Source organism: Paralichthys olivaceus, chromosome 19, assembly GCF_024713975.1.
Source record: "Paralichthys olivaceus isolate ysfri-2021 chromosome 19, ASM2471397v2, whole genome shotgun sequence".
Classification (NCBI taxonomy): Eukaryota; Metazoa; Chordata; class Actinopteri; order Pleuronectiformes; family Paralichthyidae; genus Paralichthys; species Paralichthys olivaceus.
In genome coordinates, this window is record NC_091111.1 from 19,360,984 (window position 1) to 19,378,504 (window position 17,521).

Genomic DNA, 17,521 nt, shown 5'->3' on the forward strand with positions numbered 1-17,521 from the left:
TAGGAGCAGACAGGAGAGTTACCGGGCGCTCAGCTACGGCGGTTAGGCATGCACAGACCACAGCTGCACACGCGTGACAACAGACAAACACGTCACAGCACGAACGATGCCACATTGAGATTAGACTGAATGCTGTTGTTCTTGTTGTTTCCATTTTTCATGTCCATCAACAGTTTTATGTTAAGTTGTTATTTTGAACGATATTTTTTTCTGGCGTTGTTAACTGTTTATTATTATTTTGGTGTTCTATGTTTGTCATTTATTTATGATGTTTAAAGTTACTTAAATATAAATACGTATTTATTTATAGACTTTTACATTTATTTATGTTTATGTTTATATATCAAGCTGGACTGGTTGGAGCGGTGTGACGATCTACTGCTTCTGTCTTTGTGAAAACTGAAATTTAACTTTCAGAAAACCAATAAACTTGTAAAATATTGAAACAATAACAATAGTAATAATCTACGTCATCATTGGGAATAATCGTCGTGAGCATCACTTGAAAAAAATAGATAAAACTTGAGTCTTGAGTTTTACCTGTGACTTCAGTGTGTGTGACTAAAGCTGCTGCGTGTTCTGGTGGTCGTGTGAGTGACACTGACTCTGTTCACGTTACATCAGCGGCACAGAAACCAGAAGCAGACATCAGGCAGGTGTGATGAGGAGGAAGAAAAGAAAGTAAAGGAGGACACACAAACTAACCAAAAAAAAAAAAAAAAATACAGGATTGTGCCACAGTAAACATAAAACCTGAAACTATTAAAATCAGATTTCAAAGTGCTGTGCTATTTGAAACACAGAACCTTGATAATATTTAACATCTATCAGAGTTTACCTTGAGTTTTTGTTCCTCTAATGATCTAAAAGATGTTAAAACCATGAGTTGCCCAAATATTCTCTCTCACACATTCCTCAAATTCAGATTTTTATAATGACAAACACTCGTGAATGAAGAGAAAAGCTTCGGCTCCACAGTCGTTCTCACTGAGTGAAACCTGACGCATCAATAAAACACTTAACTCAACTCAACACAAGGACACAGATGTCATGCAGGACGGGTGCATGATGGTGGACGGTTAACATGCTCGACATTATCAAACTCTCACTGCGACAAAGGTGCAAATATCCAACAAGTCATTTTTAAATAATTCATATTCAACCAAACTGCTTGATTTGACCTTTAAATTCACTTATACTTCAGTAAATTTCAGGTCATGAAGTGAACGAAATCAAACAGCAAATAAAACACAGTGACAGAAACGATTCCGTATTTATGAGATTTACTTTTTTTCTAGACATCAGAGGGTCACACAGTGTCGTCAAGTGTTTCTGATCAGTTTGGTTTTAATCATTATTTGATGATATAAAAACAGGCTGAGACGTCATGATTGACTTCTGATTGGTCAAGTGTGTGTATGGGCGGGGCCTTGACACTGCGGTTCATCTTGATCTACACACTTTGGTAAAGAGAAGGAGGTAATTGGATTTATGAAGCATCAGACTGAAGTTGTGTTTGGTCTGAAATGACTTGTCAGATTGTTCTTATCTGAGTGTTTTCAGTGCAGAACAATATCCAGGCAGTGGGACCTACTCTCAGGCGGGACTCGGTCTTTGTGGGGACATCCGGACAGGCTGCGGTGGTGCGGGTACAGACCCGTCACGTGACCTGTCCCGTCGCAGCCCGGCGTCGGACACTTGCTCTCCTTCTTCTCGCCCCTGGAAGAGTCTGGAGAGGACAGAGAGAGAGAACGCAAGTTAACAGGTTTGGGTAAACGGTGGCTGAGCGTCAGCACGGTCGGCTCTGGGTTGTATTTGTGTTCATTCTGCCTCCACAGCAGCTCACGTGTTAACTTTGTTCCAGAAACTACCTGAGTCGGTTCATCGTCCTTGGTCAGTTTCTGACACATCACCATGAAAGCATTTTTCTGTGAGCTAATAAAAAACCTCTATGGGCTAACAAAGGCATTCCTCTGTGCTAATGAAGCCGTCTAAAGCTAATCAGAGTCTGTTGCGTGGCTGATTACTGCACCGCACCGATTCCCTCCCAGCGACTGCAGAGCTGCATTTGAGTGGATTTGGAGAAATAGGCCGCAGATGAGATTTGCTCTCCTAACAGGCCGTGCAGATTGCCATTACTCATGCCTGACAGGCTGGCCATCTGATGTTCCCACACCGGCCTCTTTTAACAACATAAGCTGCTGTCAGAGAAGAACCGTGCATCTGCAAAACAAAACCGCGTTGGTCCTGAATGCAGAAAATGAGCGCCCATTATCTCCTCGGCAGCCGTGCACAGCATTTCTGAAATAACAGGTTTTAAGAGCCCAGAGGTTAGAAAACTAATTCAAGCCAGAAATGTGCAGAGAAATGTTGGGATCAGGGGAGAGAGACAGATATTAAAGTTACAGTTGTGTGTTGTTTTTTTCATGATCCAGAAGTGACGCCTCAGGCTGCTGCAGCAGTGAAGGTTACAATAAGTCAGACTCACAAGATAAACTTCCTCCCTGCTGACCTGGGTTCAGATTTTTGGATTAAAAGCTGCTTCGGGTCAAATGTAATATGAAGAGGTGATGTGAAATTGGCAGCGTTTGGAGATGAAACTGATCAGATGATGACTTTATGAATACAATTCAAACAAATGCCATTTTCAGTATTTGTTGTTGAGAACAAACAAGTCTTTGTTGAGTTTTTATCTTCAAAAGCTGCTTTCAGACCAAAGTCTGGACGTTTTCCTGAAATTTTCCAGAGGGGCTGTAAGTGAGAGTGTAAAATATCAGAGTCCGTTGCTCTGGAAGTTTCCTAGAAGTTTTCCTGCAGCCCCCTGGTAACATGTCCGGATGAGTCCATGTGAGAATAGAGAAGGAAAATGACTCAACGAGCGAGTGAAGGTGTCGATGACGTTTGTAACACAATGAACAATGTGTCCTGAAATCATCCTTCACATTTTAAAAAGATGACAAATCAAACAAGACCTAAGCTGCTCTCAGACATTTACTTAAGTCTAAGTTGCTCCGATATTTTCCTGCAGCCTCCTGGTAAAACATCTGGAAACTTCCCAGTGAGCGATTGGACGTGTTGATGAGGTTTCTAACACATGACGGAGACGTGAGGCGTCAATTTGGAAAGACGAGGAGAAACAAACAACAACACTGATCTTTCCACAGCACAATTTATACGTCATGTCCCACCTCCTGCTGCTCTACAGGCTCCGCCCCTCGCCTGAATGTGCCCCACATGTTCCTGTCGTTGCGAACGAGTCGACGATCTGCTGCTTCCTGTCTGAAAGCAGCTTGTGTGTGAGTGTGACTGTTAAATGAACAAACTCCTGCTGTGATTAGTGAGGTGGTTGGATGATGGAGCTGCACACTGACGGACTGACAGAAATAAATCTGCCACAGGAAGTCCAGACATCACGGTAAAAATAGTCCTGGGATTAAAAAAAGAAAAGTTTTATCGTTCCCTAATGTCAGACACGGCAGAATGAACTGAAGTACTGTTTTGAGAGCAAATGTATTTCATGACTTGTTTGTTACAGGTCAGGGGTCAAAACATCAGCGAGAGGTGACGGAAATTTTATCAGACGACTGGAAACATGAGACGTTTTGTTGCAGCAGTGACCACAAACCTGGAAAATCAAAATATGGTCTAACCACTCTGCTGGATCAATACTAACTCAGTAGAGGTCAGTGTGTGGGTTTCTCTGCTTACCTTTAGGGTAGTACGCCCTCTTCAACCCGTCGTGGTGCATCCTGGACTTGCGCTCCTCTCCACCGCTGCTCAGCCTGGAGCTGTGCTCTCCGTGGCCGTGGTGATGGTGGTGGTGGTGGTGGTGGTGATCACGCCGGGGCAGCGCGTGCTCTGAGGCCATCCGGTCCCTCATGACCTTTGCCCTCTCTGATTCCAGAGCGATGGCCTTCTCCAGCAGCGACAGATTTCCCTTGGCCATGTCGAAGGTCTCGTCCGAGCGGTCGGAGGCCACCGACGTGGTGTCCTCGTCGCCCTCCTGGCTGCAGCTGGTGGGGTAACCTCTGGACGCCGGGCTCAGCTGCTCCTCCAGCTTCATCAGGTTCACCATGTCGGAGTAGCTGCGCTCCAGGGACCTGGGCTCGTCCAGCGCCCCCTGCTGGCAGCTGTCGTACCTGACAGTGGGATAAAAAATTTGACTGTGCAGGTGTCAGTCACCAAAGATCCAAATCTGTTCTAAGAGCCTGTGAGGGAATTTAAAATCGTCTGTTATACACGTAACCCAACGTCTCATGTCGGCCATGTTTCATTGCGACAGTAATATTAAGATGAAGTCTGGAGCGATACAGAGTCAAACATTTGATTTGTCGTCCGACACATCGATTTATTTATCATTTATTTTATCTTTTGATTAAACAACTACAGTTATTCGCCCTGTGGGTGTTTCCCTCCACCGACCAGTGAAGGTTCAATCTGCAGACATTTTATTTACAGACTCAGCTCAATGTGACCTTTGACCTTCAACCACTGAACTTTTGGACCAAATGTGAAGAAATTCCCTGAAGGCGTTCTTTAAGTATCACTTCTCAAGAATGGGACGAACCGTGGAAAGTTAACGATGGACCTTTCATGCTGTGTTATTTATTTAAAATAAATATATTATATTTAATTATAATTACCAAGTGTTACCTGCAGAATCGCTCATCTCTAAATACCGATGTGAGAAAGAGATCAGAGGACGTACACACCTGTTCTGGTGATGCATCATGTGCTGGTCTGTCTGGTGTTGGAGTTGTTGGTGGAGGGCGTGGAGGGCGGGGCGATCCGACGGCTGTGTCTCACTCAGCTTCCGAGCCAGATCGAAGCACTGGTTCCTCAGACACTCCAGACTGCTGAGACACACCTCCTCCTCGCTCTCGTCCGCATGAACCCTGACCCCGAGGCCGGGCCGCCCGTTAGCGTGGCCGCAGTCGTCCACCATGACGCCCTCTGGGTAGCCGTCTTCGGGCAGCATGGCGCCGTGACCCTGCGCAAGGAGCTTCAGGGAGTCCACCGTCTCCCTGACCACGTCGCTGTCCAGGTCCACGCTCAGCTCGCCCTTCCTGTCACCGCGCTCGCTGCCGTCATCTTCCTCATCCTCCTCATCCTCTCCGGCACTGTTGGAGGAGTTGCTGTTCATCTCGGACTCAGTCATGGCCTGGTAGGCGGCGTCTTCGGCGATCTTGCCCAGGTTGAGCAGCGACTTGGCGACCAATTCGTCGTAGTTCTCGTAATCTTCTCCGGTGCTGTTTCCGGCGCCGATGGTGCAGCTGTTGTTGTTGTCGTCCTTCTGGCCTGGAAGGAGCTTTGATTGTCCACCGGGTTTATAGTGGTTCTCTACTATCAGAAAAAAAAGACGGAGGAAAAACCTTTTAAAGACAAAAAACCTGTCTCACATCAAAGCCGGTTTTTACCCATTAGCTTAGTTTCCTCAACAACATAAACAGCAGGTAATTGGTCCAAAATACAGACGATGGATTCATTCTGTAGATAAAGTCATTTATTAAAAGAAGAAAATCCTGCAGATGAAAAGGAAACAAAGCTTCTACATCCTCTGATCAACTCCACTGATGAACCCACTTTCTTCTCATATTCCTGAATACATTATCTGCATCCCTCCCAATCATCATCCACTGTTTACCCACAGAAAACACACAACCCAGAGCTGTGCAGAGCAGCGCCGCTCTCCCCGCTAAGCCTCGCTGTTGATTTTGGGGACAGAGACGGCGAATGAGAGCAGAGAAATTGAAAAGGGAGGCGTGTGAGGTGCTCCGATTCAGGAGCCATAAATATCCTCAGGAGGAGAAGCCGAGGCAGAGCGCATGTGACACGTCCGCCGAGACGAGGCGGGGAACAGGGAGGGGGGAGGAGGGTGAGAGTTAATAACTCAGCAGAGCTCCTCTCCCGATTATTCGTGAAGCGCTGTCAGAAGCGATTGAGGACACGGGGGGTGTTGGGGGGGAATCGAGGGAAACGTGGTGGGAGGGAGAGCGCCGAGCATCTGGTCTACCAGCGACTCTGCTCAGCATCACTCCTCTCTCTGCCACTGCAGACGCACACTGCAGCCGAGGGTGGACACCGGTTTGACCCAGAACTGGAGCTGGATGTGAGCCGGGCCTCCAGACACCGTCTAGCACGGCTGCGTTCAGTTAGCTGTTACACTGACGTCCCTGTGGCTCCGTACGTGTTTTAAATCTCTGTTTTTAGAAAAATTCTAATACGAGGAGATCTTACCAGATGTTTGGCATCTGGAAAACAAATCCAAGACACTGCCCTCTGCAGAGAGCATTTCTAGTAATGTGACGAAGAACAGGCTTTGTTATTATGACTCTTGGATGAGTGGAGACTTGAGGACGACTGTGTGCATCGGACTCTGAACGTCACTGTTCATTTCCCATTTCCAACAAACATGCGATTCAATTCTTTTAAACTTTTTCAACACCAGAGTCGGTTCTAGATGTGACTGTCTGTTTTCTCGAACAGTGCTGGTGCACGTTACAGTTTTCTTTCTGAAACTGTAAAAGTGACCTGTAGTAATTGAGCCTGCCTCTGGACTCCATTTGTATTATTATAGTGCAGTCAAGGGCTTAGTATGAGACCCCCCCAATCTTAATGCATCAAATCAAAGTGCCGCAGATCGAGGAGCAAAGGGAAACAGCGCCCTCTAAAGCCTCCCCCCGTCCTTTCTCCTCTCAATGAGCGAGTGAAGCGTTCAAACACAATCTATTAAGTTCACAAACGTCACTTAAACTGACTTAATGTGGAGAGATCGATCGTAAACTTCTTTTTCTACACAATCTCACAGACGTTACAAGGTGGGGAACTAAAAACAGGTTTAAAGAAATGACAAAAAGTGAAGACCAAACACTTGGATAGTCCCCTGGTGGCTGGAAGCAGTATAGATGATAAAAAAGAAAAAGAATAATCAGATGTTTGTGACTCACCTTGCTGATGATTATGCTCCTCTTCCTCCTCTTCGTCCTCTTGCTCATCTTCCTCTCCCTCGTCCTCCTGCTCCTCCTCATCATCACCATCATCCACTTCCTCCTCCTCGTCATCCATCCCTTCCTCCTCCTCCTCTTCCTCCTCCTCCTCCGCCCGCTCCCCTCCTACTGTCGTATCCGCCCTCTCCACCTCTACCTCCTCATCTTCTTCCTCCTCCTCCTCATCGCCCTGCTCCTCGTTGTCCTCTGAGAACTCATCCTCCACCTCCTCCTCATCTCCCTCTCTCTCCCCATCCTCTTCCTCCTCGTCATCCTCTGCTACCTCCCGTTGCTCCTTCCCCACCTCCCCTGCCTCTATGGCTTCGTTCTCGTAGCTGGTGTAGACGCTGGCTTCCTCCTCCTCCTCCTCCTCCTCGCCTGGGCAGGAGGTGAGAAAGGGCCTCCTCTTGGCAGCCGGCTCCAGCGGCTGTTTTTCCAGAGCCTTCCTCTTCTTGGCCAGCGGGCAGCCGTAGACACTGAGGCGAGACAGAGGGCGCATACATGATCAGCGGCCATCTTTGTTCTCATATCCACTAGTGATCATTTGCGTGATTTTATCTTTAACTCCAGTGGCCCAGAGCTTTGCCTCCCACTGCTAACTGCAGCTGATTCTCAGGTCAAATAAGTCTGGAGAACTGAGCCAACTCTGGCAGACACATGCGGGCCAGAGCTGGCTAACACTGAATACAGCGCAGCCAGAAACCCACCGACATTCAGATGAGAGCTCCGCTTGGCTGGCTGGCTTGGTCATGTTTGATTTTTGGCCTTTCAGAATTATTGGTTTTTTAGACAAAAGGTCACAGCTGGACTGATAAAAGTTGAGCTCCACATCTGTTCGATGGAAGAGATCACAAATATTATTCTGCTATCAACACAACCCAGATTGTCTAATTATGATCATTCGACTGTGAAATTGTCTATATACGCTATATATGTTGTGTGTTACACAGTTTTACACTATTTTAGATGTTTATCCAAGAAATGAGTGAATATTGTTCTGTAATGTTCTCAAGCAACTTCAGAGCAATTCATGAAATTGTTCCAGAGAGAACAACATGAGTTCCAATGTGAATATTAAAGATTGCATTAAGTCTAAAGGTCTTTTCAGTAGATATATAAAAGACATATTTTGATTATTTCCACCTTGACACCACAGTAAACAAACGTATTAAAAGAAATGATTCAAACAGTCAGGGTTTGTGATGTCACAAGCCGAAGAAACCAATCCTATCAACATGTGGGTGGAGCTCAGTAGCTGGAAAAGGCTCTTTGACCACGGGTGGCGCTGTAAGGGGGGGGGGGGGTTTACTGGAGTGGGACTTGAATGATATAACTCAGTATATCGAGAAATCGATGTATTTTACTGTTGTGCTTGTCCTCGAACAACTTAACAGCAATTCTACCAATGTCACATTTGAAATTGTCCCAAAGAGAAAAACACGAGTCCCAGTATAAATATTAAAGAGTCACAGCGGGACGTCTTGTTCCCTTGAAGCTGCAAAGATCGCATTAAGGCTGAAGGTCTTTTATACGAGAAAAAAAAATGTCACAAAAATGTTGCTATAAATTATTTACGTCCACTGCTGTGCACATTTCCTCCATCGTTTCAATGAAGTTGAAAGTGCGTCCCTGATTTAAGCCATTTTACTTGTCAGTGGAAGAAGGGATGGAGCAGCACAGACCCATTGATATTTGGATGAATCCAGACTAGAGACATTAAATCCACAGGAGACTGGAGGCTGTGGTAAACCAACAGCTGTCTGAGTTTTTAATCATGTAAATAGTAAAGCTATGTGCTGGGAGCATCGGTGCCAGCAAGAAAAACACAATCTGGGTGAGTTCTCACAGAGACAATGGAGCAATCAGCCAACGCTTTTTACAACATGATGCCACGAAGTTATTACCTCTGCTGAGGACGTTCGTCAGAAAGAAAACACAAAACATACGGAACCTATTTTCATGAGGTGTGGGTCAGAGGAGAACTCTTTAGACTTTAGTGGGAATCTTTTTTAAATTTTCTTTAACATTTTTTTTTTTCTAATTATTTCTTATAGAATAATTCAGGATATTGATTTAAAAATTCGGTGCAGATACAAATAAAAATCTGGATTAAATATTCTTTCATAAGTAGAGGGATGCACTTTATTCAGTGCTCTTGTGTTTTTGGCTGAAACATTGAAACATCACATTGTGTGACATTTGTGCTGCGACGAGAGGTCACTGTTTTGGGCCCACAATTAAAACCAAAAGGATTATTGTTAATATAATAAATATCTAATAAATCACAAAACAGTAAAAAATACGAGTCCATATAATTCATTTGACTCAGTTGTTTCTATCAACATGAAAACATATGAAGGTTTTAAAGATAAGACAACAGAGAGAACTGGTCTGAGTTTCACGTCATTCTTATATAGAGACGTTTTCTAGTTCCAAGAGAAACGCAGAGAATAGTTTAAGAGTCGACTGTCAGGAGGCAACATCATTATCACGAAGGTCGGCTCTGTGGGTGAGGTCAGAGGTCAAAGTGCTTGTGGTTCACATGTTGAGACGCTGAAGAGGATTTTCTTTTTCACTCTCACTGAGGAGGAGAATCAGCTGCTGACAAAAAAAACCCAAAGCCTATTCAACCGGGGCCTCAATTACGCAAATCCCATAATAGTCATTAACTGTTGGCAAAATTCTGCTTTAATTGCTCCAAAACAGCAAGCACAATTATACACGGCTTTAATGTGGATTTTACGAAATCAATTAGTCCATTTCCATATGAAAGCGCTTGTTTTGTGCTTGAGGATGAATTGGAGGAGGTGACGCTGCTTTTCAGACTAAAACCAAACCTGCAGATTAAAGCATGACAACCATTCAACTTCAACTTGTTCTTTTATCAATCAACAAACAAAAGCCACAAAAATACACCTCCCCTTTAAACGTCGTTATCGCTTTAATACGATGATATTAATTAGCTCTTTGTCACAGTGTGCGAGTTTGAAAGCATTTAGCTTTGGGGCAAAACCTCCAATCTGACGCACATGTTAAAGTACGGAACTCTTTGCCATCACTGCAGGAATTACACAGCATGGTGTAGTTGACCGTCATCGGCACATTCACAGGAGCCGAGGCTGCGCCCCGACAAAAAGTCACCCACGTAGAATGACAATAACAGAGGACCCAGGATTAACCCCTGTGGAACTCCAAAGTCACTCTTCTCACGTCACTGAAATAATATAAAAAAATCTTTCACCATATTTTCCACAAGTTCAGCTCCACCTAACTGACTGGACAATAAATCAAACGTCCAGCACTCTACATCAAATCATTTGTATTATCATCATATTTTCATATTAATAATAAAAAAGTAAATTCAATGAGAACGTCTCTGCTTCAGATTTATTCATGCAGCGTTTTCCCCTTCGTTCATCATTGTCTTCTGTGTTTCAGTGTTTCTCCATAAAAAGATCTATATTCAATTCCCTTTAATCTAATTAAGGCATTATTACATTAATATCGTTGATGTTTGCCGAAAACCTGATATGTCAGAAATGCCAACAGAGCTTTGTTTGAAGAGAAATCCAGATTAAATCCATTTCATTCACCACACAGCACTGCAGCAGTATTCCTTGCCGATAACACACACACACACACACACACAGAAACACCCACATACACATTCACCTCAAATGATCCCCCCAGTTTTACCCAATAGGCTGTCAGACTGCCAGCTTGCCTGTGAGTGTGTGTGTGTGTGTGTGTGTGTGCGAGAGAGAGAGAGAGAGTGACCTCAGCCACCTTGCTGTCTCCCGCCAATTAAAATTCCGGTAGTAATTAAAGCAGATCAGAAACGAGGGAACGCTGCAGACAAGGGCGAGAGACTATGCATGGTAATTATGTGCAGGGGGGGGGGTGTGTTCTATCATCACATTTTCTCTTGAGCTGATCTGCTGCAGTTTGATTTGATGCATGAACATTGATAACAGTCGATCAATAGTTTATCAATATGAAGATCAACTGATACAGAATGAACAGGACACGTTTCTGTCTGCAGACCTTCAGGAGGGGTTTGGTAGATTTCTTTTTTAAGACGACCACCATGCTTCTGCAGTGTTGCATTATGGGATGTTTGTAGCATTAATATTGCTCGGCTAGCGAGTCACTTTGAGTCCATTGATATAAAACTGTTTAGTTAGCCAACCATTAGCCACAAGAGTTTTATTTTGAAGGCTTGTGGACATTATTTATCGACGAGGACATGAAAACCTGATTTACAGTCAGGTATTAAAATCCTCCGTGATGTTTATAAAGTGTAGTAACTTGTGATCAGCTCTGAAGCGTCAGTGCTGTTGCTACGGTCACTGACAGTTTAATATAACTTGCTCTGTTTGAGGCCAAACACTCGTCAGGAATCGTTCCTGAGAAAGTGTTAAAACCATAACGACCACAGAAGTGAGACAAAACTGAATCTAGGTAAATATCCACTTCTTTGTTGATGGACGTTGGTGGAATCACTCGTTTTGATTCGACAGGTTGTTTACAAAGACAAACATTTTAATTCGAACACTTTTTTAACGTTTGTACTTTGTGACAATGAAGAATGTGAAGAAGACGACGGAAATAGCTTCGTGATAATTACATCTAGATATATGAGGTTAGGTAGGATCATCGCTCCCGGCAACGGCATGTGCCAACATTCATCGCCATGGCAATGCTTTTTTTACTAGCAGAGGGGTGGATATATATGTATAACCATATATATGAATATATATATATATATATATATATATATATATATGGATATATCTGCGACACTGGATGGTGGCAGCGATACAAGAAGGAGGGGGGGGGGGGGGTAATGTGGGCGAACACATCAATGTTCACATCCTATACTAGCGGTTGCCATGGGAGACAGGCTGCATCCCTCCTGGTCCTCATACTGCAGCATCCACTCGGTGCTGTCGCCATGGTGACATCCTCCAGAGAGAGAGAGAGAGACAGAGAAGAGAGAGAGAGGGAGATGTAAAGCGAAGGAGAGAAAGACAAAGAAAGGTAGGGGAGGAAGAAAGAAAGGAGGGCGTAGGGGGATGGGGGGGGCAGAGGGAGAGACTTTAATCCTCCCCCATCAAACCCCCCATCTCCAAACGCATTCATTGGCGTTGACGGCAGCACTGAGCCGTGGTGTGGAGGAATGTTGTGATTGGCTTTCAGGAGTAAAACGAGATACAAAGATAAAGTTACGATACTTTTCTTATTGTCAACAAATCCCACGAAAAAGATGAAGAATCTGAATTTCCAAAAATGGATTCAAACTGCGTGTGTGTGTGAACGAGGGATTACCAGGCCAATTTAAAGAGGGAATAAAAATAAGGTCATAATAAAGTTGTAATATTGTGAGAATTAAATCATAATATTATGACAATAGTTGAAATAATTAATTAATTATTTAAGAGGATAAATTCATAATTAAATGAGAATAAAGTTATAATATTACAAGAATAAAGTTGTACCATCATTAAAATAATGTAAATGAAGATGTAATATTAACGGAACCTGCGTTGTTCTCAACAACTGGAAACCTCTTGTGTGTAAAAACTATTTTGCTTTTCTCAAAACGGGAGCTTGTAAATTCAAATGTGGAAACTTTGAGTTTAGCCATTCGTCTGCTGTTCACTTGCAGGTTAGCTGAGAAAGTGGCTCGCTGGAAGTTTACGCCCCTGGAGCCACGCTGGAGTTTTCTGTCAACATTTGAAGCCAAATAAATAATCACAGCAGTCGTTTGAATATGGATTTTTTTCCCCACACACTCTTTCCTCCAAGCCGATGTTGAAAACAGAGAAACCGACAGCAGCGGCGTATTTTGAAGGAGTATTTTGAAGGAGTATATTCGTCAGTGTTAACAAAGCCAGACTGACAGTTCTCACATTACCATGAATGCAAAGTTGGGCTAAACACATTCTGGACCTCTCTGTACTTGAAGCAACGAGGATGAAACCAGAATCCATCGTTTCATCCGACTCTGGGGAAGACGCTTATGAAATGTTAAATTAAATTCTCACCAAAGGTTTTTTTCGGATATGGTTGACTCATGTGGAGTCAGGGGGGACTTCCCAACCTATAAAGTCTTATTAGCATTCAGCGGAAAGACAGAAAAATAAATAACAAGAAGAAATCAGACAGGAGACAAATTAGCAAAAGCTGTGTGCTCCCTCGTCGCTGTGTCTTTGTAAAAAAAATCAGACGTTTGAGTGTCGTGTGATCAGCTGATGATTAACTGATTAAGAAATTCATTCATTCTCCAGAGAGAAACCATCACACAGTCTACCTCTCTCTCTCTCTCTCTCTCTCTCTCTCTCTCTCTCTCTCTCTCTCTCTCTCTCTATCTGTCACTTTTCTTTCATAGCAGGTTCAAGTTAATATGTTAATAAACACAAAGTCCTTAATGAGGGAACAGCCACTCAATGTGAGATGAACGTGACTGTTTTTTAATTTCAGGTGAAAACATGAATTCTGATGTGAAACAATCATATTTTTTTATTTTTTTTTATTATTTAGTATTTTCTGACTGTTGGTTTTACAGGTTTACGAGTTTTTGGTTGTTGAGCGGAGCTGGATTTTCTCATCAACAAATGTGGATCCAGGTTTTCTTTTACTGTTTTAAACTTGTTTTATTTATTTTCTTATTTCCATTGTTATTTCTAATAGAAATAATATAATATATAATAGGTATTATATTAAAAATAATATAATAGGTACCAATTCCTGCATTTATTTTGTAAACACTTAATATTTTATTTTCACTAATAATAAAATGTATACTTTTATTTTTATCCTCAGTTATATTTTTAGACTCATACTTTCTAGTTTTACTGTCTGCACTTTTTAAGCTATTGCGTAATCTGGAGAAAACTGGCACAATAATTTTTTTATGGGTAAATACATTTTTAAATTATCTTATCTTATCTTATCTTATCTTATCTTATCATGCTCCGCTCATCATTTTACACAAAATTCCATGGAAATCAGCTGATTAGTTTTTGCATAATTCTGTTAACTAACTAACAAATACAGAAAAAACAAATGAAATATCAAATGAAATGTTCCTGAGCCCTTTGTGATAATCCTGATGACAGAGCAGTGAAGTAATCACATGTGAAAACAGGGTGAGAGGGTTTTAAAACCAAATCAAAATCAAATCTCGTTCCTTTCTCTCCCACAATCGTAACGTTTCCATCGGATCATTTATGAGAAAGTGTGATTTTTTTGTTTCTTGTGGATGTTTGAGCTCTTATTTCAGAGTTTGGCTCTCCTCACGCCTGACGCTGAATTTTCCCAGGGAAGCTCTGTGCCCTTCGCAGCAACATCAGTCTGCTCTGCCAGTGATTCGCCATCCTGCCCCTTCTCATTATCTCTCCGTTACCTCGGGCGTCAAACCACCGCTGTCCTGAGCCGTGCAACCTCTTCATGCCAGCCTCCCACACACACACACACACAATCCTCTACAGTGAAAACAATACCATGGAGATATTTCTAAATAACCTCAAAACATCTCAACAAGTGCTTTGATTTCATAATGGATGTTTAAATGGTTGTTTTTTTCTACCTAAAAAATGAAAACTACTTTATTTCCTCCTCCACAGCCTCATATTCAGCCTTCAACTGTTATTTTCTTTGAGTAAAACCCTCTGTGGTTCACTTCTGCTTCAACGCTGCCATACTACACTTGTTTTGATATATATTATAACTGTTTTATACAAATTTAATGAGTTTCAACCAGGACTTGTGCAGAAAAATGCAATGTTATGTTGGTCTACATTGTTCTGCTCTGGAGCAACGTGTTTACATCAACAGCAAATGCAGCCATCGTACGTTTTGTTCTGGAAGAATAAATACGACTTTTAAGGTTCCTATTTCTTGCAGCTTATCCACAATAACTTTTCCTGCAGAGAATAAAGACGTTAAAACAACAGTGACTCATCGAGGGGTCACATTGTGCAGCGGCCCCCTCAGAGTTTGTTGGTAATTCACAGTTTCAGCGTCTCCTGAAGCGACAGAGATCTGAGGCAGGAACCATCCGTCCTGCCGCCTGAAGGGCTGCACGGCTGCGGAGTGGACGGCCATCGTTCAGTGTGACCCGGGGACTTCACAGCCCCGCGCTCAGCCTGATTGGTTTCTCTATCTGCGGCCCTGTGACAGAACGCCGGAGTGACTGACCGGAGGCAACGAGCTGCCGATTGAGGAGGTTTGAAACCAGCTTGTTTATCATCACTACACTTTGGTTTCGGAGATGTTGAGTGAGACGTCTGAGACCTGCACGCTGGACTGCAGCCGACTGAACTCCTTCATGAACTACAGGTTTTACAGCCAGCAAGAAAATGTTGTTGAATTATCAAAGGGGTTTTTAAATTGTTTTAGTTTTTATTTCATTCGTATTGTATTTATTGTGAAATGTTTTTCTCTGATGCTGTTTCAGACATTTTAAGTTGTTAATTTATAAATTTTAACCTGTAAAGATTTAAATTAAATTGAGTTTATAAGAAACTCAGTAAGGCAACGAAATCCAGGGTTGTTGTTTTTCAAAATAAAAGTTGCTGAAATAAATGCAAAGATCTGGAAATAGGAAATTTTAAATTAAAAATTTTCACAGAATTTTACTTTATATAAAATATGCTTCAGCTATTAAAACAACTTTTTTCTAAAACCTAAGAATTTTGCAAGCAACCATGTCCAACTTAAAACATCCTCAGCCCCCGTCACTTTTTCTCATCGTGCTAAATCTTCTCTCGGTACAAAGGGTAACAGAGTAAATGGTTAAAAAACCTTTTTAAACTTTACCCAGTTCTTTTCTTCAGACTTTTAGAATTGTTTTAAATAAATTGAATTGTGATGTTTGAACACCAAGAGCATTTCGTACCTGCGGTGTCGGGCGTACTTGCCGCTGACGTGTCCGCTGCCATCACAGCCGGGGGTGGGACAGCTGAGGAGGGAAGAACACAAAGTATGAACATGATGCACATGATAAATGACCAACCACACGCCTCAGACACAGGAACGGAGCCACAGACTGAAACTGTCTCTGACGCTTGTTTGTCTCTGTCATTGTTTCCTGTTTTTATTCTGCTTCTATCGATTTATGTTAACTTTTCATCTTAGTGTTCATTATATCTTTTTCTTCTTGTTTTGTCTGTTGTCGTTTTTTACGTCTCTTTGTGGGAATTGTTTGTCTCTTTTAGTTGTTTTGTGTCTTTTCACCGACTCCTAAGACTTTTTAAACAAATATTAACTTCATATAGAGGCTCTGGCCGAAGGGCTGGTCTAATAATCCACTGTTGGCACTTTATAAATAAATAGAATAAAACCAGATTGACCCAACCCTGAGCCTCGTCTCATTCAGCCCGTTCTTTCTGTCTGAACTTTTTTTTTCGTATCGTGGCTGCAGTCAACAGCAGAACTCTCCAGAGCTCTGAGTCACACTACTGCAGCTTTCAGGCCGCTCTGACCTGAAGACACTCAGACCGCCAGCCAACGCACACCGCTTGGCTTCAGGGACTCCACACCCACGACCTCTGACCCCACGCTGCCGAGCTCCACCCACCCTCCACCCAACAGCACCTGATTTATTCTTGCTCTCACTGCAGGATAAAAATGGAGCCGCACGAAGACGGAGGTGAAGGTTTACCATCACGAGTGCAGAGAGGAGGAGGAGGAGGAGGAGGAGAGCAAAGAGGAGGAGGAGGCAGGAGGAGGAAGGAGAGGAAGAAGATGAGAAAGTGGAGGAAGGTAAAGGAGGAAGAGGATCAAGAAAGAAAGGCTAAAGGCAAGGAAAATGTAGGAAAGGGGAGACAGAAGAAGATTAGGAGAAAGACAAGACGGAAAATGAGAAAGAGTTGGAGGATGAAGAGAAGGAGAAAGAGGAGATATAGAAGCAGCGTGAGAAAATGAAGTGAAAGAAGGGGAGGAACAAAATACACTCAAAAGAGGCTGAATAAGAGGAAAAGGAAGAAGGAAGGGGATGAAATAGATGAAGGAAATGAGAAAGAGGAGGAAGGTAAAAGAGGAAGAAGATCAAGAAAGAAAGGCTCACAGCAAAGAAAATGAGGAGAAGTGAGAAGCAGGGGAAGGGGGGGAGGAGGAGGAGGAGGGAGACAAAAATGAAAATGATAAAGAGGTGGAGGAAGAAGAGAAGGAGAAGGAGAAAATATAGAAGCAGCTTGAAGAAATGAGGAAGAGGAAGAAGAGAAGGAAGAGGATCGAAAAAGAACGAATAATGGTGAGGAAAATTGTGCAAAAGTGAGAAGCAGGGAAGGAGAATCAGGAGGAGGAAGGCGAGGAGGTGAATTACAAAGAGTTGGAGCAGGAAGAGGAGGAGAAGAAGATATAGAAGCAGCGTGAGGAAATGAGATGGAAGAAAAAAATATATAGTCGAAAAGAGGCTGAAGAAGAGAAGAGGAAGAACAGGACGAAGAGGAGCAGGAGAGAAATGGATGAGTGGTCAGTGGCGAAAAAAGGGAGGAAGAGGAGGAGAGGTTTTGTTCAAGGTGAGGAAG

General features: G+C 42.9%; 1 protein-coding gene across 13 annotated transcripts in view; it reads right to left on the reverse strand.

The window, feature by feature from the left end:
* myt1la (myelin transcription factor 1-like, a) overlaps window positions 1-17,521 on the reverse strand; it is a 48,806-nt gene that overhangs the window by 16,669 nt on the left and 14,616 nt on the right. For 7 of the 13 annotated variants that reach the window (XM_069515361.1, XM_069515359.1, XM_069515368.1 and 4 more), the window contains exons 5-9: window positions 15,889-15,951; window positions 6,948-7,462; window positions 4,713-5,343; window positions 3,709-4,163; window positions 1,595-1,729 (exon numbers count right to left, since the gene is read on the reverse strand). In XM_069515361.1, the coding sequence (XP_069371462.1) occupies window positions 1,595-1,729; window positions 3,709-4,163; window positions 4,713-5,343; window positions 6,948-7,462; window positions 15,889-15,951 (1,799 nt within the window). The remainder of the gene's footprint in view (window positions 1-1,594; window positions 1,730-3,708; window positions 4,164-4,712; window positions 5,344-6,947; window positions 7,463-15,888; window positions 15,952-17,521) is intronic. The other 6 variants (XM_069515369.1, XM_069515360.1, XM_069515371.1 and 3 more) reach the window with 3 other exon arrangements.